Source organism: Hylobates moloch, unplaced genomic scaffold (assembly GCF_009828535.3).
Source record: "Hylobates moloch isolate HMO894 unplaced genomic scaffold, HMol_V3 SCAFFOLD_10, whole genome shotgun sequence".
In the NCBI taxonomy this organism is placed as follows: Eukaryota; Metazoa; Chordata; class Mammalia; order Primates; family Hylobatidae; genus Hylobates; species Hylobates moloch.
The window spans coordinates 12,095,774-12,111,539 of record NW_026652285.1 but is presented as its reverse complement, the minus strand read 5'-3'; the positions used below and the strand labels follow the sequence as shown (position 1 = coordinate 12,111,539).

General features: G+C 39.3%; 1 protein-coding gene and 1 pseudogene across 6 annotated transcripts in view; one reads left to right on the top strand and one right to left on the bottom strand.

Annotated features, from left to right (window-relative positions):
- Positions 1 to 15,766, bottom strand: part of AP2B1 (adaptor related protein complex 2 subunit beta 1) — a 146,025-nt gene that overhangs the window by 113,893 nt on the left and 16,366 nt on the right. For 5 of the 6 annotated variants that reach the window (XM_032162987.3, XM_032761062.2, XM_032162986.2 and 2 more), the window contains 3 exons: positions 12,870 to 12,929; positions 8,502 to 8,607; positions 1,020 to 1,155 (listed from right to left, as the gene is read on the bottom strand). In XM_032162987.3, coding sequence (XP_032018878.1) covers positions 1,020 to 1,155; positions 8,502 to 8,607; positions 12,870 to 12,906 — 279 coding nt within the window. In that variant the 5' untranslated portion in view covers positions 12,907 to 12,929. Of the gene's footprint in view, positions 1 to 1,019; positions 1,156 to 5,769; positions 5,938 to 8,501; positions 8,608 to 12,869; positions 12,930 to 15,766 lie in introns of those variants that run through there. The other variant, XM_058444836.1, reaches the window with a different exon arrangement.
- On the top strand, positions 9,349 to 10,566 carry LOC116474230 (transmembrane protein 160-like; annotated as a pseudogene).

The following is a 15,766-nucleotide window of genomic DNA, read 5'->3' as shown; positions in this document are numbered from 1 at the left end:
AGGAAAGATTTGACTGGATATCCAATAATAAGAAAATTTTTTGTCCATTTTTAAAGACATGATGATATTGTGGTTACGTTTAAATAAAAGATCTTATCTTGACAAATATAAGGACAAAACTATTTAATATATGATGTTTAGGATTTCTTTAAAATTATCCAGCAGGAGAGGGGGTTGGAGGTCAGAAAATACGTATGAGGATTATAAACAAGAGTGGTTATGTGTCGGTAACTGTTAAAACTGCAAGATGGATATTTAGGAATTTATTATACTAGTCCTTTTTCTTGAATATGTTTAAAATTTTCCATTAAAAAAATTAATCAGGCTGGGAGTGGTGGCTTGTGTCTGTAACCCCAGCACTTTGTGAGGCTGAGGTGGGTGGATCACTTGAAGTTAGGAGTACGAGATCAGCCTGACCAACATGGTGAAACCCTGTCTCTACTAAAAATACAAAAGTAAGCTGGGCATGGTGATGGTCACCTGTAATCTCAGCTACTTAGGAGACTGAGGCAGGAGAATCACTTGAACCTGGGAGGCAGAGGTTGCAGTGAGCCAAGATCGTGCCACTGCACTCCAGCCTCGGTGACAGAGTGAGACTCTGTATCAAAAAAAAAAAAAAAAATTAATCAAATGATGTAAGATGTATTAAACAAAAGTAGAAACTCCAGCAGTCTCCACTACTGCTGACTCATAAGCATAATTTCTACAAAGATAAAATAGGTAAAGCCCCCAGTTACTGATAGTATAATGATATGCCTACCTTTGTCAGCCTCAGAAGGTAAAACAGTGAGGTTTCACCAGGTTTTCTTCTACGCATCTGGCAAGGATGCACCAAGCCCCACTAACAGAAAGCTCAGTACATGGTTTGAATTTCCCTAGATGACACACACTGGTATACAGAATGCTTAAAACATGAACATTCCTAGTCATTGCCAACACTTCCCTACACTCCTTCCTTGTGAACAAAGGTTACTTATTTGCAATTCACACTCTGTTATTGAGGCCTTGGGAAAAGTTACCTTCACAAAGCTGTTTACAGCCATGATGGCCATGTCTGGCTGACTCTTGGCGTAGTTCATCAAGTAGAGATACACAAGCTTCTTTAGTTCCAGATTGTCAGTCTGCATACAGTTCACTACATCTGGAAAGAGAGAACTGAGACGAGAGGGTAAAAGAGAAAACAAAAGTAAGCAAGTGTTGGTGCCAAGCTGTTGGACAGAACATGAATAGCCTTAACTAACAGAGTGATTTGATGCAAGAACAAATGTCCCCACAGTGGTAACTGTCACAGAAATGAATTACTAAAGAAACTGGCGGGGCACGGTGGCTCACGCCTATAATCCCAGCACTCTGGGAGGCCAAGGCAGGCGGATCACCCGAGGTCAGGAGTTTGAGACTAGCCTGACCACCATGGAGAAACCCTGTCTCTACTAAAAATACAAAAAATTAGCCAGGCATGGTGGTGCATGCCTGTAATTCCAGCTACTCAGGAGGCTGAGACAGGAGAATCACTTGAATCTGGGAGGCAGAGGTTGCGGTGAGCTGAGTTCACGCCATTGCACTCCAGCCTGGGCAATAAGAGCGAGACTCCTGCATCTCAAAAAAAAAAAAAAGAGAAAAGAAAAGAAAAGAAACTGTAGGCAGACATGGTGGCTCATGTATGTAATCCCAGAACTTTGGGAGGCTGGGGTGTAAGGATCACTTGAGACCAGGTGTTCAAGGCCAGCCTGGACAACATGGCAAGATCCTCTCTACAAAAATTATTTTTAAAAAGCTAGGTGTGGTGGTGCACACCTGTAGTGTTAGCTACTCAAGAGGCTGAAGCAGGAGGTCGAGACTGCAGTGAGCCATGATCACATCACTGCACTCTAGCCTGGATGACAGAGTGAGACCTTGTTCCCATCCAAAAAAAAAACAAGAAAAAAATTGTAGTGCTGTTCTCAACAAGGTCTCTATATATAGTTTTAGAAAAAGCTTTTTATTATGAAAAATGTTAATCCCAGTGCTGGGATTACATGCATAAGCCACTGTGCCCAGCTTCATCTATAATATTTTAATGTATATCTTAAGAATCCTTCTTTTTCTTTTTGAGACAGAGTCTCACTCTGTCGCCCAGGCTGGAGTTCAGTGGCACAATCTTTGCTTCCTGCAACCACCGCCTCCCCGGTTCAAGCAATTCTAATGTGTCAGCCTCCTGAGTAACTGAGATTACAGGCGTGTGCCACCACTCCTGGCTAATTTTTATATTTTTAGTAGAGATGGGGTTTCACCACGTTAGCCAGGCTAGTCCTGAACTCCACCTGCCTTGGCCTCCCAAAGTGCTGGGATTACAGATGTGAGCCACCATGCCCAGGCAAGTGTCTTTTTTTTTTTTTCCCACTACCTTTATCACATCCAAAAAAAATCAAAAACAAAAACAAAAACAAAAAAGCCAGGCCCAGTGGCTCACATCTGAAATCCAAGCACTTTGGGAGGCCGTGGTGGGAGGACTGCTTGAGCCTAGGAATGTGAGACCAGCCTGGGCAACATAGTGAGACTTCATCTCTATAAATAATTTTAAAAATTAGCCAGGCATGGTGGTGTGCGCCTGTGGTCCCAGCTACTCAGGAAGCTGAGGTGGGAGGATCACTTGAGCCTGGGATGCAGAGGCTGCAGTGAGCCACGAACATGCCACTGCACTCCAGCCTGAGAAACAGAGCGAGACCCCATCTCAAAAATAAAAATAAAAACTAAAATAAAAAATAATTATTATTATTTTAAAATATTTATTTTATGTACAAAAAGGTAACATGGTTTCTCTCATTGGGTGGGTGCCTTAGATAATCCATTCATGGAAGATCACTTAGTCCAACTTAATGAAATCTATATCCTTCACGTGTGATGGAAACACTGGTGGCATATAACGAGGCCAAATTTCCAGATCAGACTGTGCCCAGTTTCAGCAGACACAATAGCAAGAACCCTGGCTGACTTTTTGCGGGTGGCTCCAGTAGAGCTGCTGGTGAATCATCTTGCTTTCAGGAGTGCGACAGGGCAAAAGGAACAATAATTCTTCACATCAATCTACTACAGTTTCAAAGCACTTCAGTTACACTTTTTAATGTTCATATTCTTCCATTCTTGACCACTGGGAACTTAGCTCCTGAATCCTTGTGATATGACCTGGTATTTTCCACACTTTCCTTTATGACAAGATGCTCCATCCAGGCTCATTTTGTACATTTCTAATTTCAGACCTAGAATCAGTCATCCTCCAAGATGTCCTGATTCCCTTTTAGTGAAATTATTTTTTTAACATTACATATTCAGACAAATGAAAATTTGAGAGTAATCAAATATAAAAGGTGTTTATACCTTTCCTAAGTTCTAGTTATTTCATGATTTACCATTCTCCTATAAGCCACAGGAAATAAATTTAAAGGAGCACCATTAGCTTGGAAGGGTTGAGCTTGTCAGATTCTAAAGTGTAAGCTGTATCTTTAAAATATAGGATAACTATAACTTTATGTGAAGTTAGCAATTAATCTTCCCCACAACGCTTTATCAAAATACCTTATAAATTTTTAACACTGCTAAATATCTTGCTACTAGCATAGAAGAAAGAAAAAACAAAAGTAGGTATATTTCCACAAGGAAAGTAAGGGGAAAAAAGGGAATGAAATAGCTGCTCACATGGTATATACACATGGTCCTATATACAGAAAAGGGTACAGAAGTAGAAATTATTCACAGAAAGGAAGCTGGACTCAGGTCAAAGAATCCACCATATCGCCAGTGAACCAGTAACTTCTGTCCTAGAAAGCAAACTATTGGTTTCACTTGTATGCATGGTACCTACAGTAGTTTCATGCACATGTAGGTATTTAGTAAATACTCTCCAAAAATGTGTTTTCTATTTCCTAGACTAGCTCATGCACAAAACGATAACCAGTAAATGTTAAACATTAACCAATAATAAATTTAAGATCCTAAATAGTTTAATTCTAGCAATCTACACGAGGTCAAGAAGACTTAATAGCCAAAGATCAAGCAAGAAGTAAAAAGTGTTAAGTGCCAACCTATAAACTAGAAACCTGAACTTTCCAATATGGTGGCCCCTAGTCACATGTGACTACTAAACACAATGTGGCGAGTGTGAACTGAGATGTGATGTAAATGTAAAACACACACTGGATTTTGAAGACTTAGTATGAAAAATTTAATGTAAAATATCTCATTAATAATTTTTATGTTGATTACATGCTGAAAGGATATTTTAGATATACTGGGTCAAATAAAATGTATTACTAAAATTAATTCATCTGTTTCTTTTCATTTTTTCAAAAAGGCTATTAGAAAATTTAAAATTACATATGTGGTTCACACTGTATTTCTACTGGACAGTGCTGCACTTGAGGTTACTTGCAGGGAAGGCTGAAATATCACAATCTACAAATAGCTAATCTCCATTTTATTTCTTTGCACTATCTTTCTAGGCACAGCTCATATTTCACCTCCAAGAAGGGTTCTTCAACTATTCCTGTTAACCTGTATCTCTCTTTGGTAGAACTCGTATTGCCTTTAAAATATACACTTTAGTGCCTAATTACGTAAATATATTTTTTTTCCCTATTTTTTCAAGTTTTGGGTCTCATCAACTAGACAGTAAAAGTCATGAAGGCAAACAGACATCCACTAGACTTTTGTTTGAATAATGATAAGTGGTATAGTGCTAAGTACATAATAAATTATCAGCAACAGCAAGCATACAAAAAAAAAAAAAATCAAGAGTTTTAACTTTTCTGCAGGATACAGAAATAAGCTTGGCAAAACCACAACAGCCCCTGTAGAGTTATGACAATTTTTCAGGAGTTTGAGACCAGCCTGACCAACATGGAGAAACCCCATCTCTACTAAAAATACAAAATTAGCCGGGCATGGTGGCGCATGCCTGTAATCCCAGCTACTCAGGAGACAGAGGCAGGATAATCACTTGAACCCAGGAGGCGGAGGTTGTAGTGAGCCAAGATCACACCATTGCACCTCAGCTTGGGCAACAAGAGCAAACCTCCGTCTCAAAAAAGAGTTATGACAATTTTTACCAATTCATTTGTACTGATGCTTTCAATCTAGATTTATTATTTGGCAAAAACAGCCCCTCAGTGACTAGACAGATCACAGATAGGCAACTACCACCTGTGGGTTAAATCTAGCCCAATGCTGGATTTTTGTACAATCCATGAGCTAAAAGTGGTTTTTATAGATGAACTAAGTGTTTATCTATATGAATCTTGGCTGGGCATGGTGGCTCATGCCTGTAATCCCAACACTTCGGGAGGCCAAGGCAGGCAGAACACTTAGCGTCAGCCAGCAGTGATGGCAGGGGTGTATACAGTACCAGCTACTCAGGAGGCTGAGGCAGGAGAATCCCTTGAACCTGGGAGGCAGAGGCTGCAGTGGGCCGAGATTGCGCCACTGCACTCCAGCCTCAGCGATGGAGCAAGACTCCATCTCAAAACAATAAATAAATAAAACAAATCTGATGACGAAAAATACTAGGAATCCTAATTAAGCAAAATGTTATCATCCCCCAAAAAGAATCCCACTTAATAGTAGACCCGTGGTACAAAACATTATACTTAACTATTATTTTATTTTGAATATCCTCAATAAAAAATTTGTGGAAATTTGTCTTCTCTCTTGTTACATAAGTACCTACCTAACAAACTCAATTTTGTCTCTTTGCCTGCTAAGCAAAGAGTACTTACTATGGCAGCCTGATGTACTTACTATTTTGTCCTTTACAAAAAAGTTTGCCAACTCCTTAGATAGATGGTCACAGGACAGCAATTTAAAAACCAAATGTGCTTTATGTGCTAACAAACAAAAGAAAAATAACAAAAATTCACCTCAGAAGAGCAGCACCTGGAGCAAGAGAAGATACAGAGTCATTTCCTACGCTGCCATTTCTATCTGGGCTCCCCGTCTGGTTAGGGAAGCAGCCCTCACCTTTTTGGTCTCGGGATCCCTTCATACTCTTAAAAATTATCAAGATCCCAAAGAGTTTTTGTTCATGTGGGTTATATACCTATTGATATGTTACCATGTCAGGAATTAAAACTGAGAAATTTTTAAAAAATTAGTCCATTAAAATAAGAATAAACCCATTTCATAACATTTTAAAGGTAAAATGTACTGTTTTTAAATTAATGAGATGGTGACACTGCTTTTTTTTTGCAACTCTCTGCAATATCTACTTTAAATAAAAACAGCTGGATTCTCATATGTTCCTGCATTCAACCTTTTGTAGAATGTTGTTTTGAAATATAAGAAGAAAATCCAGCTTCATACATGTATATAACTTGGAAAAGGAAATAATATTTTAATAGCTTTTTCATATAACTAGATATTCCTTATTTTCTTTTTTTTTTTGTTATAACTAGAAATTCTTGATGTTACACTAAAACTAGACAGCCCGGGTACAGTGGCTCACGCCTATAATCCCAGCAGTTTTGTGAGGCCAAGGCAGGTAGATCATTTGAGGTCAGGAGTTCGAGACCAGCCTGGCCAACATGGTGAAACCCTATCTCTACTAAAAATACAAAAATTAGCCGGGTGGTAGTGGTGCACGCCTGTAATCCCAGCTACTTGGGAGGCTGAGGCAGGAGAATCGCTTGAGCCTGGGAGGCAAATGTTGCAGTGAGCCGAGATAACGTCACTATACTCCAGCCTGGGTGACAGAGTAAGACCCTGTCTCAAAAATAAATAAATAAATAAATAAAACTAGACAAATGGTGGTTTTCCTCTTTCTGAGTCCACACATTGTAGTTTCTTAAAAGTTAGTTGCAATATAGAATCTGAAACCATATCAATAAACTTTTTGTACTTGATTGTATTAAAATCCATTCGTTTACATTCTATTTTGTTTTTTTGTTTTTTGTTTTTTGAGACAGAGTCTTACTCTGTTGCCCAGGCTGAAGTGCAGTGGCGCAATCTTGGCTTACTGCAACCTCTGCCTCCTGTATTCAAGCGATTCTACTGCCTCAGCCTCTAGAGTAGCTGGGATTACAGGCACATGCCACCATGCCCGGCTAATTTTTTTGTTTTTTTTTTAGTAGAGACAGAGTTTCACCATGTTGGCCAGCCTGGTCTCGAACTCCTGACCTCAAGTGATCCGCCTGCCTAGGCCTCCCAAAATACTGGGATCACAACCGTGAGCCACCGCGCCTGGCCTCCACACTTTATTTTGAATAGATCTTTTATCCATGCATACTTTTGTGATATACATATGCTCTGGTCATTTGGAAAAATATTGGTTCACTGAGCTATGCTGACACATTTCATTGTAAAACAGCAAATAATCACAATAATTAATTTCACCACCAATCTCCTCAGAAAAGTCTTTAAGCATTAGGAAGCTGTCAAGCTTATGATGGGAGATACAGGTTTTCCAAAATTCTAATTTTTTATTTTAAAACCTGAAATGTATCTATTGTCAATTTTTTTCCCTTGAAGTGACAGGTTCATTTTGTCCATTTTTGATAAAATATCTCCCAAATACCAAAGTCTGATTAAATATAATTTGTCAATCATTCTTTCACATAAAAATGGTGTTTGCAAATCAAACAACTGCACAAGGGCTTTTTCTCAAGTCGACCATTGCACTGCTATGCAGCAGAAGAGATTTATGGGTAATTCCTATTTCATCAAACACAATATTAAAAAGGTTCAAGTTTTAATAAAACAAATTTTTACTGCTCATGAAGGACATTCCAAAGTGAAACTGCTCTTTTTTAGCACATGGTGGTAAGGAATACAATGACTATCATTATGGTTGGCACCACTGCCTTCATTCATGCTGAGGCACCAGCAGTTTTACCCACCACTGCTTTGCACCATCACTGTAAACATCCAAATAGTGAAAAAGGCAAGTAACATCTAAGTATTACCATGAAAACAGCTTTGACCTCCCGGAGCCCCTGAAAGGGTCTTAGGATAATCCTTAGGGGTCTGCATATAATCCTTACTTATTTCCAAATGGTCTTAATTACAGAAATAAAAAATAAGACTACATGGATTTGGTTAACATTGATTTTCATCTTGAATTCAGCAACTGAATGTATAGTTGTAAAGTTGAGGGCAGTGGCTTGAGCCAATTAAAGATCATGTGAACTTATGCTTCTCAGTGCATTATCATCTTCTAAAACTACCTCAGCAAAAAGATTTGTAACTGTGCCAGCTCTCAGGAGGTGTTAAGCTAGATCTGAATGCAATGAAATCAAACTCGTTTCACTGTTCTAATACAAACACACATACACACACCCCAAAACAAACAAACAAAAAAACCCCAGTTAAGTAGAGCATTAATACAAAGGCAACTGCACTTCCTGATGATGTTTTTAGTGGGACAACCCATTCTTAGAGGTTCTATGATTATGATAGTTTTAAAGGAAAAGCAGTAAAGGCCATAAGATGGGGTATGGACCTCTAAAGTGATCAATGGCAAGGGTGATTACTCTTACCTAACATCCTTCCCCACGGTCATAGCAGCAATCACTTTCTTCACAGCCTCCTTTCTCTTTTCTTTCTTTTCATTGTTGAGTTCAGCTTTTAGTTCAAATATTTCTCCTGCAAGAGATGAGAGCAAACTGGTGAGGTCCAAGGACCATAGATTAAGAGCAGAATACTGAACTATGTAATAACCAATACCAGGATAGCAGGGCAGCAACTACAATAAGATTTTAAAATTATAGAATATATAAAATTCAAAGCCCTAGAATATTACCTGACTCACTGATAAGGAAGCCATCAGTAAGTTTTAAAAACCTTTTAAATTATGGCCAGAGAGGAAGGTGCAATCCAGATCTTCAAGAACCACAGGAGTGGGAAAAAGCAAATCTCATTATATCTAGCTACAGTGGGGAGAGAACAGTATATGAAGGATGATCTTCCACCAAAATGTTAAAGTCTGGAGAAGAACATAAATGTAGGTAGGGAGCAGGCACACATTATCTCATTTACCCACACGCGGCTTTACAGATTAAGAAATGAGGCTCAAAGTTCACAGAGTGAGTGACAAGGTTGGGCTTAGCACTGTGTCTCCTGACTCTTGAATTCAAAGGTTCTCAGCCCTGGCCACACACTAATATTACCTGAGAAATACTAAATATAACAAAGTACAGGCTCCACTCTGGGCCAAATAAATCATAATGTCAAAGAGAACTCATATTTATACCTTTAAGAGCTCCACCAAGTGACTCTAACGCACACCCAATGTTGAGAATCACTATTTTAATCAGTACTTTAATAAATCAGTGGGCTTTAAGGCCCTTCCTATTTCATCAAACAAGAATAATCTTGAAACCAAGAATGGTACACAATGGAGTCATTTCCAAAGGTACAATCTTGAATGACTGCTTAGGCTCTGCACTGTAAAATGTCAGGGACTGTAACCACTATTTTAAGGCCTGGTCTCCAGGCTCACCTATCTGCAAGAAGCTGGAACCAAAATAAAAAAGAAAGTAACAACCCTAATATTGTTTAAAAGAAACGGAAAAAAAATACTAAGTCCATGAAAAAGAGGTTGACTACTCCCACCTCAACTTTCCATCTACATCCTCTAGCTCATCTACCATATTGCCTCAAAAGACTTTCCTCCACCTTCAAATCTGCTCCTGTCGTTCCTTTCAACCAGATCTCATTTACCAGCATAGAAACAGTGGGGACAGTCTCCGCTTCTGGAGGTCGCTACTGCCGCCTCAGTGGCCCCGGAGCAAGGGCGCCAAGGGGTCCTTCTACCCCGGCCACGGCCCCCCGCAACGGGGCTTCGCCGCCACCTGTGTCTGAGCTGGACCGTGCGGGCGCCAGGCTCCTCCGAAAGGCGCACGAGACAGCTTTCTTCTCCTGGTTCCGCAATGGCCTACTGGCATCGGACATCGGGGTTATCTCCTTCATGCAGAGTGACATGGATCGCGAAGCAGCATATGGCTTCTTCCTGCTGGGCGGCCTGTGTGTGGTATGGGGCAGCGCCTCTGTTAAGCGGTGGGCCTGGCAGCGCTGCGGGGGCCCATGCAGCTGACTCTAGGGGGCGCAGCTGCGGGCGCTGTACTCGCCGCCAGCCCGCTCTGGGTGTGCGCGGTGGGCTTCCACATGGGGCAGCTGGAGCTGGACGTGGAGCTGGTGCTCCAGGACGACGGGGCGGCCTCCGCGGAAGGCCCTAATGAGGCAGGCGGGCCGCCACCCGAGTGAGCGACATGGCCGCGGGGCCTGGCAGGCGCTGGATGACGGCGCCTGAGGACTGGGACATTAAAACCTGACCACCTCTCCTCCAAAAAGAAAGAAAGAAAGAAAGAAAGAGTGGGGACAGAACACTATGTGATTTGCCTGAAACCCTTATGTGGAAAGGATGAAATTAGTAAGACACAGAAGTAGAGCATTTTTTCGTTTCAATATCCATGGCCAATAAGGCAAAAAAATTGTTCCAAAATTTCTATTTAATCAACAGCTACAAAAGTAGCATAGCAAGAAAAGCTGGGCCCTTTAAAGAGTCATTCTTCAAGGAGTTTGAGACCAGCCCGGGCAACATGGTGAAACCCCATCTATACCAAAAAAAAAAAAAAAAAAAAAAAAAAAGAGTCATTCTTCATAGGACTCTTCACCATGTCCCATCCTGCCAAATCCAGCTCTAAGAGTTCCTCTCATTCACTTCTGGGAACAGTAAAGGACAAACCGCAGGGTTTCGGAAAGTCTGAATTGTGAACGGCAGCAGGTGTTATAGAATCAAAGCAAGATGTAACAGAAATTATTCCAATTCCAAAAGCATAAATTTAAAGAATATGTTTCAGTGGCAGTTCTGGTGGGTGTTGCAGGAAGTACAGGGAACACAATCTATCAATTTTTTTTTTTTAAGTATGATGTTTATTAGCAGTGATTCAATCTGCAGTCTCAAACTTTTACAAATGCCTGAATTAAAAAAAGGTCACCAGGACCCTTTCCAAGAGTAGGTTTGAAGAGTTAGGAGAGTTTTAAAATTATAACTATTTAATTGTAATTATATCCCTTTATATAATTATAGACATTTTGTTCATCAAAGCACACAAAACGCTAACAGAAGAAGAAATAAACATATTTCCAAAAGAAAATTAGAAAAAGCTGAGAATGAATGACAAGTGGCTAATGGCTTTTGTGAGGTGTAAGTAATAAAAATAAGGAGGAAAAAGTTGGGTAGGACCAAAGAGGGGTACTAAAAGAGGCAAAGTCATATATTCTACAACTTTATGAAATTCCTATCTTTTCTCCCTCCTCCTCCCCCCAGTCAAACCTACCAAGCACTGTTAGCAGCTAGCAGTAGTTCTCAATCATGGCTGCACATTAAAATAATCTGGGGAGCTTTCTTTTTAATTTTTTTTCTTTTGAGACAGGGTCTCTCTCTGTTGCCCAGGCCGGCGTACAGTGGCACAATCACGGCTCACTGCAGCCTCAACCTCCTGAGCTGAAGTGATCCTCCCACCTCAGCCTCCCAAATAGCTGGGACTACAGGTGTGCACCACCATACAGGGCTAATTTTTAATTTTTTTTTCATAGAGAGAGGGTCTTACCATGTTGCCCAGGCTGGTCTCAAACTCCTGCACTCAAACAAGCCTCCTGTCGCGGCCTCCCAACGTGCTAGGATTACAGGCATGAGCCACCATGCCTGGCCACCTGGAGAACCTTTAAAATCCCCACAGCCAGACCATATCCAGGACAACTGAAATCAGGCTGAGGTTGAGAGCCAGGTATCAGTATTATTTCAAAGTTCCCTGCCTGAGCAATTCTAATGTGTTGCCAAGATTGAAGGCTACAGACAACAAACTGACGTAATTAAGCAACTCACTGCAACAAGAGAAAAAGAAGAATGGTAGTTGGTGTCATGTCTGGAATACTTTGGTAAATATAAGGACTCCTGAACACAAAAGCACAGAATTCTGATCCTAAGCAACAAATAAAGCAAGCTAAGCTATAGGCACAATAAGCTGAGATGGGCTAAAATGTTTATCTTTGATGGGAAGACCCTCCACACTTCTAGAAATGATCTATTTTATTTAGGAACGATTTTACAAAAGATGAAAGGTTGGACTTTCCCCAGAAGAATCCTTTGTTCCTAGACCCAAACTTGTATGTAAAAACGAGCATTATATTACTGATAACAAAGATGAGGAGACTAATAAGTGCAAAGTCCCTCAAGTAATTCAGTCTATGACCTAAAAACCATAGATGGCTCTAGAGATTCCCTGTTTTAAATACACATCTAGACAAAGAACAACGTAGATGTATATGGACGGATATGAAAATAACCCATTTCTATTCATTGTTTTGCAAGATTGCTTTTTATTAAAGATAAAAAATTTTTAAATCATATGTATTAATATATGTACTTATATGCAGAGAAAAAGACGAGGATATACACCAAGTTCCCCTGGGAATAGGAACAGGAAGGGAGAACTTTCATTTTTACCTTTTACATACATATCTGTATTGCTTTAATTGTATTCTTTGTTATAAAATGTTTATTTCCAAGTAAAAATTATTTAATAAAAGAGAAAAAGTACGCTGCTTCTTTTGTCCTCCTCAAACTTAACCAATCTCCAATGGATCATCTCAAACAGCAAAGAGGAGTCTCTTTCACTAAACAGAACCTTCAAGTCAAAATAATGTGCATCACAGCCCTATCTTTTAAAACCTACTCTTTAATAACTTGCTTGAATACATTCATCTGTAGAAGTAGTAGATGTCCAGTGAGATTGTCAACTACACGTATGTCTGAAGGAAGAGGTCAGGAACATTCTGCTTGGGCAATCTTACACTACAACTTTTGAAAATTTCCAAAGATTTGATTGTATTCTCATACTTACCTTTTTTATTGGTTGTGAAATACTTGGAGTCAGTCATGACTTTGGATCTTTAATGTGCACCTATACCAAGAGAAAAGAATTCCTTCATTCAGGTTATAGATATCCAACAAGGCACCCAATTAATTTTAAGAACATCCAATTAATTTTAGGAATACTTATATTTAAGAATTTCTAAAAATGAGTATCATCTTCCTTTATCACCACCGTTGATGGTTCAAGAAAAACTAAGAATGTAACTCCTCAAGCTAATGGGGCGAAAATCTAAAAGCCAAATGCAACTGGGTAAAAATATGAACCTACTATAGCTTTGTGATTTTATCCACAGTAACTCCTCAAAGCTTTCAAGAGCTAAAGCTGGACCTTTTTATAAATATATCTGCAATTACTTTCCATTCAGGAAAATCTGGTAACTTCCTTGCCTCAAGCTGGAATCACTCCAAAGCATATATTCTGAAGCAGTGTAAGTAAGGTCAAAAGAAAAAACAATTTTGCTGATGTACGACATGAAACTTTCAATAAAAAGAATCTCTTTTGAAAAAAAAATTTCAAAATTAGTAGGACAATATTCTTTCACAACAAACATCTAGAGAGGCAACCATGACTTATACATGGAATTTTTTTTAATTTTTAGTTTTGTGGGTGTGTAGTAGGTGCGTATATTTGTGAGGTACATGAGATATTTTGATAACAGGCAGACAATGCATAATAATTACATTAGGGTAAATGGGGTATCCATCACCTCAAGCATTTATCCTTTCTTTGTATTATAAACAATTCAAGTATACTCTTTTATTTTTAAATGTACAGTAAATTATTGTTGACTGTAGTCACTCTTTTGTGCTATCAAATACTAGATCTTATTCATTGTATCTAACTATATTTTTGGATTTAAAAAAAAATGTGGCTTTCTTATTTCCAACAATCTAGATTTAGCCCAAGAGTATTCCCAAATAATGCCAGTTTATAGTTAAAAACAAGGCAAAAGACTGAGACATCTGTTCAGACACGAGAATCAAACTGGTTTTGAAACAAAGGAACGTGGATCTCAACTTCAACCTTAACTCTTCCAACCCAATTTCCAGAAGAAGTAATCCAGATGACAAATGGCTCTACTCACAAAAAGGGCACAGTCTGGTCACATTTTTAGTAAATAATAAGACCACTTTTTCTGATTTGAGAAACTATAAGACTTTGTCCAATGTACCAGACTTCTTTAAATATATTAAAATTTTGGGGCCGGGCACAGTAGCTCACGCCTGTAATCCCAGCACTTTGGGAGGCTGCTGGGTGGATCACTTGAGGTCAGGAGTTCAAGACCAGCCTGGCCAACACAGTGAAACCCTGTCTCTGCTAAAAATACCAAAATTAGCCGGGCGTGGTGGCACGCACCTATAATCCCAGCTACTTGGGAGGCTGAGGCAGGAGAATCGCTTGGACCTGGGAGGCGGAGGTTGCAGTAAGCCAAGATCGTGCCACTGCACTCCAGCCTGGGCAACAGAGCAAAAGTCCATCTCAAATAAATAAATAGGAATTTGGGCCGGGCGCGGTGGCTCAGGCATGGTGGCATGTACCTGTAGTCCCAGCTACTTGGGAGGCTGAGGTGTGTGGATTGTTTGAGCCTAGGAGGTCAAGGCTACAGGGAGCTATGATCTCACCACTGCACTCCAGCCTCAGCGACAGAGACCTTGTCTCAAGGGGAAAAAATATATAAATATATATATTTTTAATAATATTCCTTCTGTACTCAAAATGAGTATCTTTTTCCCTATCACCATCACTAATAATACTTATCACCAACTTCAGGACAAGACATCCTGGCACCTGCTCATTATTATCAGGTCAATATGACATAATATATTTGGCAAACAACAGTAAATATGGATCTAGGAGAAAAGACCTAAGCACCAAACAAATCAATGTAATTAAAGAAAAGAAAAAAGAGCCAGATAAACATAAAATAATGAAAAACTTCTGGTTCAAATCTGATCTCTAAAATGTGCTACTTGTACAGTTTCATGGAAATTAGACTGATTTGCTATCTTTCCAACCAGCTAATTACTATTTATAGTCTTGATCCTAATAGCTCTTTAGATTGTACCAGAAATTCACAGAATGATCTTGTTAAAAGAAGTGAGCTAGGACTCACTAATATCATTACAGAATATAGAAATTTCTCCTTTAATACTTGTTATAATTAAAAATTATACTGAAGCTTGCCTTATGCAATGTTTTTACAATGTGTTTCTAGCAAAAATTCAAAGAATGTTATAATAATTTAGTCCATTCATAATGTAAACTAAATGTGAAGTGGGCAAATGAAGAAAGGAATTCTTCACATAAAAGACATGGAATAAATCTGAAGTTATTTATGAATGTATATATACAAAGAGAAAAACCAGTAAACAGAAACAGTTACTTGAGCCTCAAAGAAGGACTATAGCTCAAATCCATTACAATCTGTTTAGGATGTTTATTATGCTATGCTATGTCCTTTAAATTTTGTTTAAGATTTTAAAACAAAACCTCCTTAGAATTTGTCACCCAATTTCTTTGAAAAGCCTCTTATACACACACACATTAAATTTTTTTTTGGCCAGGCATGGTGGCTCACGCCTGTAATCCCAACACTTTGGGAGTACAAGGCGTGCAGATGGCTTGAGCTCAGGAGATCGAGACCAGTCTGGGGAACATGGCGAAACCCTGTCTCTAATAAAAATACAAAAATTAGCTGGGCATGGTAGCACATGCCTGTAGTCCCAGCTGGGACTCACAGCAACATCTGCCTTCTGGGCTCAAGTGATCCTCCCATCTCAGCCTCCCGAGTAGCTGGGACTACATGTTGGGATCACCGTGCCCAGCCCATTAAATTTTTTTTTTTTTTTTTTTTTTTTTTTTTT